An 8,475-nucleotide genomic window follows, 5' to 3' on the forward strand; every position below is an offset into this window, starting at 1 on the left:
TCAATGTTATTTGAAAAACATTTTATCATTCATGCTAGATTCATACCTTCAAAAATATAAGATTATAAAATACTTTATTATTGTCACCTTTGTAATTTGAACTCATCTTTCGTGTGTAGTTTACGTTTTAATGATAAAATTATAATCGATAAAATTATCATAAAACAAATAAATATTTGTAAAAAGGAGTAAAGTTCATTCATTTCAAATTAGAAGCACATTTACATTTTCCATTTCTAAATTATTATGTGATTTTTATTTCGAATTATATGATTTATTTTAAACGTGTAGCCTTTCCTTGGAAAATAAAACAATTCATAGATTTTTAACAATGAAAGCAGTCGTATAAGCTACATTTCCGTATTTATTGTATAAGGACATATATTATTATCGACATATTTAATAGAAATTTTGTTACAGGCATTTTTTAAAAATTATATTTAAGTATCTCTGTATCTCCTACATACTGTAAATATTGTATAAACTTATACCAGGTATACATAAAAAATACAGCCGAACCTCTAATAACTGTCACCTCTAAACCAGAAAACGTTTATTATTATTAAGAAAAATTTATAAAAATTTTCGATAAATTAATAATATATTTATTTATAAGTATATTTTTTATATACAGTTTTGATAAGTAGCATGTAAATAGGTATAAATTAAACAATGTGAATGTCTGTCATTATTTTTTCAATTATGTTTACTATGAACTATATATACAGGCCTAATATATAATTAAAATGTAATATGCTGTATAAATGAAAATATAATTAAAAAATACAGTATTTTAAGATTATATTTTAAAGTTCTTACAGCATATAAATTAATTAACATATCATCTAATTAAGTGCAAATTGTAATGATTTATAAAAAGTTATTACATATATGTATAATGAAATAATATAATTACTTAAGAATGACTCTAGAAATTTACAAAAACCTATAAAATCAAGAGGGTGAGTCAGAATGAATCTTAAAAATTCTATAATTTAAATTTACATTTTAAATTGATTTACTTATTCTACTTAATATATTAAAATCTCAAAATTATTAATATTTCACATTAGTTTAACAATAATTAAAAATATTCTAACTTAAAGAAGGACTAGATAGAGTTTTTCCACATTTATATAACTAATTATTATTATTATATAACCTAAAGAATCTATTAATATTTAATATTAAAATTTTTGTTAATTGTTTTAAAGTTATTTTTAAAAAAATTATCATTTAAGTGTTACTGTAAACAACTTCGGCGCATGCCTGATAGTTGTTAATAAATTTTTTGAGGTTGTCCTGTTGGTTCTGCTTGACAAGAGAGATGTCAGCTTCTATCATTGTTCGAAGACTTATTCGTATACCAAAATATTTCCATAAAATAATACCATTATGGGATATTAAATATGTTTCGACTACTTCATATATACAAAATACTATTTTATCATCACCCAAAGATATTCAATCAGTAATTTTACCGGTAAGTACTGTACAATTTTTTATGATTTATACTACCTTATTGGAAATATATATATATAAATTGATTGATTTGTTTGTTCCATTTCCAAACAGATCGATCGATTTATTTCCATAATTGCTTCTAACTTGATCGATTTTCTTTATTAAAGTACAGTACCTTCACCTGTGTAGGATATAAAAACAATTGAAAGGTTGTTTATTTCGCGCACTATTTCAAGGTCATTTTTTAAAGTAGTTTTTAACTTAGTCGTTATTGACCCCCCGAAGGTATTGCTAGAAATCGTTTGCGAGTGGGTGAAAAAAATTATAATAATTGATATATTGTATTTTAGTAAAGAGCACAATTTTATGTTAAAAAGATGCTCCTTGTCCAGGATATAATTCTTATCTTTATAACCTTAATCTAATTTATTATATAATATACAATTACTCTCGTACTTAGTAAGCAATTTATATAATAATATATTATATCATATTCGTATGAATTAATTCTAAATCAGGATATGTAGTGGTATATAGTTCATAGCTGAAAATTTAACTTTTAACTTTACTTTTTAAGCTATAATATTATTTAAGATAAATATTATTGATATTAGGGGGAAGAGTCAGCTTAATTTCTGATGCTGATGATGATGAAGGAATGAGATTAAAATAATGCAAATCTTTGCTGTTATGATATTTGAATTATTCCTTAGATTCTTATAAATTTAATATAGATATAATATACAATATATTATTTAAGAATAATATATAATTATTCTATTACATACTACATATGTAATAATTGAATGGTTTCTAATTCTGAATCTTTTAAGAGAATTTAATTCTTAATTTTGTGTGCATTTTTTATCGAAAGATAACGTGTTAACGTGCGTAATGGATTAACATTTTATCTTAAAAAAATAAAATAATATATTTATGAAAGAGGTGTTCTAAGAATACAATTCGTGTATTATTTTATTAAAAATATGAAACATGGATAATGTGATATACCTAACGTTTTATTGAGAATTAAAAAAATTAAACAAAATAATAATATAAAATCGTATTTTTTTGAATTTCTTTAAAAATAAAAATGCAGCAACGAGTTGCTTAACTTTCCCAGCAACATTTGGTGGCGCCATCTGTTATGCTATTTTATTAAAAATCTTTTTATATTTTTAACTATTATAAAAATTGGCAAAAAAAAAGTTTATTTTTGAGGGTAGGGATGGGTTTTATAAAAAAAATTCTAAATGCTAATAACGAGTAAAATCGTCATTAAGTTCGACCCTACTGGAGATACACACAGCCTCCTTTATCTCCCCACCCCGTCGATCTTTAATCACCAAAATTTAATAGCATCAATTCCCCTAATAAACAAACCTCTCTGCAAAATTTCAGCAATTTTTGACAAAAAACACAGGAGTTATTAAGCTTCAAACAGGTTGAACAAAATCGTGCCCATAACTACACATACATACACACACACTTAACATCCATACATATAGATAAAAATCCCGAATGTTTTTGCATTTCTCGACGTTTCAACATCCCTGAATACAAAATTGTAAAATCTGTGGGAGTCATTTTTTGGCCGATCGCCATAGTCTACTTTCCCTCTGTTGTATAAGGAAAGTAACAAGTTTCCTTAAAGAAAGATTTAAATGTTCTTATTATATTTTCCTTAAATTAAAATAATAATAGTAATAATATTTCTCCTTTAAAACTTAGAAAATTATACCATAAAGAATTTTATAAATACACGTGTATATTATCCATGTCTTTGCATCTTGTTTTAAGGGATATGCCATAACCTATTTTAATGCTATGTGGTATATATTTCAGCAAAGATTTAAGAAGAAAAGTGGAAAAGACCACACTTAATAAATCATATTAATTACAATATAAAAAAAAATCTACCGATTATTTTATTTCTGTAAAGTAAACTTATATAAATGATTAAATAGAAATGCAACACGCTTTATAATCACTAAAAGCAAATTTTTTTTCTAAATATTTATTATATAAAATCGTCTGACTTTGATTATTATCTACAAGACATACTGAAGGATATTTTTTATCTTAACTTTCTAGAGTAACGTAGAATAAAATATTTATTTAAATCGATTTACGATGACGTATCATTTTCATGGTCATGTTTATCATTCAAATTCAAAGTAGAAATCGTAATATTTAAGAATGTAGATTTTTTTTAATCTTAAGTTACAATTTTAATTTTAAAATTCAACAAGTTTACAAGAAACACTAGAGTAAAAGTGTCTTCACAATTCGTTCCCTTCTACAATTCTGAATTGAATAATGTAAGCTGAGATGAGTTACAATGGAGTTGACTTTTATTTTGAGGCTCCCCTCCACTCTCCACCTCAATATGTTGAACAGAATTTTTAAAAAATCACTGCTGAGGGTACAATTATAAAAATTATAATAATTAAAACTCTAGGACTCTGTCATAGGCTTTCTTTAGACTACATTATCCAATTCCTAGGTGTGAAAACGGGTGGGAATTGTGTAAATACACTTTTACTCTAGTGTTTTTTCTAAACTTATAAATTTTAATAATTGTCTTCATGGAGTTTAATTAAATTTAATTTTACTTATTTGCCATTACGTGTGTCCTTTATGACTTTATTATTCCTTTCGAAATCCATTTGTTAAATATAATTTTAAAAAATTTTTAATTTGGCATTTCCTTATTATACATACACATTTTAACATTAGCATATAATAATAAACAGAATTTTTATGTTATATTATTAAATTATATGTTAATCACTTCATAATACACAGTATAGTAGATGAATATAATTTAAAGTTTAAAAAGAAAATGAATATACTGTATAATATTAAAAAGGAAAAATTATCATTTGTTTTTAATAACTTATTGAATAATTGCTTTATTAGCAAATTACTTAATTTATTAATTTCCTCTATAGATGTCTACCTTTATTAAACGAAGGCCATTCAGATTATGGATGCAAACGAGTATTGAAGTATTCTTTATAAAAAATTAACAAAATTTAATAAAAATTTCTTATTAAATTTTACAATATTTCTATTAAATAAATAAAAAAAATTCTCTTTTATAAGTAATTTTATCTAAATATTTGTAAAAATATTCTAGTTGAAATCTACTCTATATCCGGAAATTGGAATAAAAGCTAATATAGGTAATAACGTGATCACGTTATTACCTATATTAGCTTTTATTCCAATATATCCACCATAAATTATTTTGAAGTTTCCGATCAGAATTCGACTCAAAGTTCACTGAACTCGGATTCGAATTCTGATGGCTAGCTGACGACTTTTGCCATTTCGATCACCAGTCAACAACTGGCAATGGTTGGCAAACTGGTGCCATTCTGGGGATGCCAGTTTAAGTTTGATTTGAATTTCGGGAAATTTTTATGAATGATTTGACCAGAATATGTCGCGCCTCGTCCTTTATGAGCAACCATTCCCATTATGATCCTCATCGAGCCTGTTTTGATCTAGAAAAAGATCTTAAGGTCTTCTGGAAGATAACGGAAGCACCCACCAATGTCTGTGCTGAACACTGATAATTGTAATGGGTTCAGGCTTCGCCAAGGGACTTGCCACGTGGAATTTTCTGTATTTTCCTCACGTTTGTAATACGTAAATAAGGACTCGTTTTCCATAGAAAGTCCTCCCGGGAGGTATCTTCCCTCGGCAGGTAGCGTTTCCGTTACCGAATAAACCAAGATAGCCCAAGCAGTTAAGGCGTCAGCCTACAGTTCTGGAAATCTAATCCCGGCGAGAAATCCCAGGAATGTTTCAAAAGCGGGCTATCCCGGTTATGCTTGGTCTCATCTCTCACATTCACCTTTGTCGAAAATACCTTCGATTCGATTTACCTTCTCCTACCTTCGATTCAAAAGTATTTCCTATCATAATGTAATACTTGATAATTCGGTATCACTAACGTATCATTTTATCATGAAATACCAAAACTATATTTACTCTATATAAATAAGTAGACAATATTTAGAAATCAAAGCTTAAGATAGATAGATAAAATATAAATTAATTTAAGAAGGTCAAGAAAACAGCACGTGGCTTTAGTTTTTACGTATGTTTGATGTCGTTACTAAATAAGAGAAAAGAGATAAGCTTACATAAGCCAAAATATCGAATATTGATAGAGTTTTCATATCTAACAGCGAATCATTTTATTGAATTTTTGCTAACTTCAGCAATTTTATTTTCATGAAAATTAAATATAATTGCTGATTACATATAAATAAAAAAAAGAGCAAAACTCATCAGATCAATTATCATTAAATAAGTTTGCTTACAGATGTATTTGTAAGGTATGTTTATTGTCTATTTTTTTCATGCATCCAAATAAGTTTTTCTGTATTATATTAATGCATTTAGTGATTATTAAAACTAAAATTTTCTTTCTGAGATTTTCATAAAATATTTTTATTTAAAGCTGAATCAAAAGTCAGTTAACCGAGGCATGCTTTAAGATTATAATTAAACGATTGAATCACGATATATATCGATTAGTGATATCATTTCGAGCTTTATTAGTAACTAACTAGAGATCACATTCTAATTTATTCTAACCGTGTTAAAATCTTGGAATTAAATTAACACTCTTGTAAATTACTAATAATTATAAGTAACTTAAATTGTTTGTAAAATATTATTAATAATATAAAACTTATTTTTTATTTTAAATTTAAATGTACTTAGGTCTTTTTTTTCCATACCTGTCGTGGATTCGGCCACGCAAGACGGGAAGATTTAAATAATAATGATAATCAAAACAACACTAATAATTGACTTTCCAAATATATTTTACTTTAATTTTCTTCTATTCAGTTTTAATAAAGTGCAATCATTAAATATAGAAGTTTTAAATTAACATTAAGATTAGCTAGGCGAAAGGCTATCAATAGATATATTGATAAAAAATTATTGAAAAAAAAACATTAAGTTTTGCGCAATATTTAATTTAGATATTAATTTTGACTTCGACCATTTGAACTGATAATCCTGATTTTAATTTTATAATTTTGTAAAGAGATTGGTAAAATGAAGTGGAAAAATATTATTTGTTATATAGTTAATTGAGTTAATTTTCTGATCGATTTAAGTTACAATAAAACGGAAATATTCATTTTATCCCTTAAATTACAGTGTAGTGTGTACATTTCTGTACGGAATTACTAATAAATTAAAGAAACAACGTTAAAATTTTTAAATATTTACAGAGGTATTTACTGGTATTACTGGTGAAAAGCGATAACAGGATGAGAGTATCATGTATGGCATCTCTCATTTTGCTATAGTTATTTATTTATTTATTTATTTCTGAATGCAAAATATTAGCTTTTAGTTAACTAAATATGGAGTAGAATCAAAGCTTCGAGATTTAGAGGCAACTTAAAAGTAATATCGCATATCTAAATTGCATACATTGTCGATTGATGAAATAAATACCTGCAAATATGACAGGGTAAATTTACATCTGTTATGAAACTTTACGATAATCTAAATAAAACTACATATGAAATTAATCCCTAATAATTAATTTTTATATACTGAACAACAAGACGATATTCGAAATTTAATTTTCACAAAAAGAAATTTTAATATCTTAACAATTTAAAAGGACCGACTGGATGGCCGAGTCAATTAAGATAATATCCTATTGCTTTGGTGGACCCAGGATCGAAATCGGGCGAACAACTTCACGTGAATTTTTCATGGGCTGTTAGTCCGAGATATGTCGGCCCTGTCCTCTGCCCGCATTGTGAGCTTGGCCGAACTCATTGTAGTGCCCACGGGTCTTTTTTTTTTTTTTTTAACTCTCCGTCCTGTGGGCACTAAGAGAGCCTCTTTTTAGCAATCCCATTATGGGTTCGGCCAGACCCACAATGGAGCGGTGGTGTTGAGGGCGGGGGCTGATATATCCGGACGGACAGAAAGAATTAAAAATGAGAAAAAGAAGCAATTTATATAGAAAAAAAATAAAAAATTCTGATAACGACAGTTTTTAAGATAATTCTTATTTATTTATTTTTTAATGAAATACACTAATACTCTGTTTTTGATATAATAATTACCTTTATTATATGAATAGAACTGGAATATTTAAATAATTGGAGAATAATAATACTAACAAATAATAAAAATGTATTTAATATAATGAAAAACTTAAATATAAATGATATATTAAATTTAAAAAGATTAATATATTAAATTTTAATACAGAAGCCCCTCGTTATATCGCGCATTTTTTCGTCTCCAAATTTTAAAATATCAATTGCCATTGAATTTCTTTTCCCGACGAAATACAGTATTTTATTTCCACCATTGTCCTTGAAACTGTAGGTGAAACAATAAATTCGTCTAGATCCAAATAAGCAAAACAGTTCAATTATCATTTATGTTTCCTTTTGATATTAAAAGTTGCTTATTTATTGGTTTTAAGTACTGTCTCCTATGTACTGTACAGGTTCCTGTGAATTCGAAATTTTATACCTTTATGTGAATTGTCGCAATACTGTCAATTCATATAAAGGCGTAAAATTTCGAATTCACTGAAAAATATAAATTACACGAATCTAATACAGTATATAATCGAGACGGGTTGATGATAATAATAATAATAATAATAATAAGCGCAGAGCCCAAACGGTTAGGAGTTGAAAGTTGAAATTTGGTACACAGATAGGGTATGTCATGAAAACGCACACTAAGAAGGGATTTTTCGAAATTCCCCCCAGGGGGAGAGAGACAGGATTAAAACTTCTATATACATTATGGATACGAGCCCAAACGGTTAGGAGTTGAAAGTTGAAATTTGGTACACATTTAGGGTACGTTAGGAGAATGCACACTAAGAAGGGATTTTCGAATTTCCTCCCCACGGGGAGAGGGACAGGATTAAGACTTAACACTTCCATCAATAATGGAAGTGTTAAGTAACAATGGAAGTGCTAAGTAACAATGAAA

At 26.9% G+C, this 8,475-nt stretch overlaps 1 protein-coding gene across 1 annotated transcript in view; it reads left to right on the forward strand.

Moving 5' to 3' along the window:
• Positions 1–1,280: 1,280 nt before the first annotated feature.
• LOC111625377 (long-chain-fatty-acid--CoA ligase 5-like) overlaps positions 1,281–8,475 on the forward strand; it is a 65,290-nt gene continuing 58,095 nt past the window's right edge. Inside the window, exon 1 of the mRNA XM_023368513.1 lies at positions 1,281–1,483. Coding sequence (XP_023224281.1) covers positions 1,328–1,483 — 156 coding nt within the window. The 5' untranslated portion in view covers positions 1,281–1,327. The remainder of the gene's footprint in view (positions 1,484–8,475) is intronic.

Source organism: Centruroides sculpturatus, unplaced genomic scaffold, assembly GCF_000671375.1.
Source record: "Centruroides sculpturatus isolate CEXI.00-Female unplaced genomic scaffold, Cexi_2.0 scaffold233, whole genome shotgun sequence".
Lineage (NCBI taxonomy): Eukaryota > Metazoa > Arthropoda > Arachnida > Scorpiones > Buthidae > Centruroides > Centruroides sculpturatus.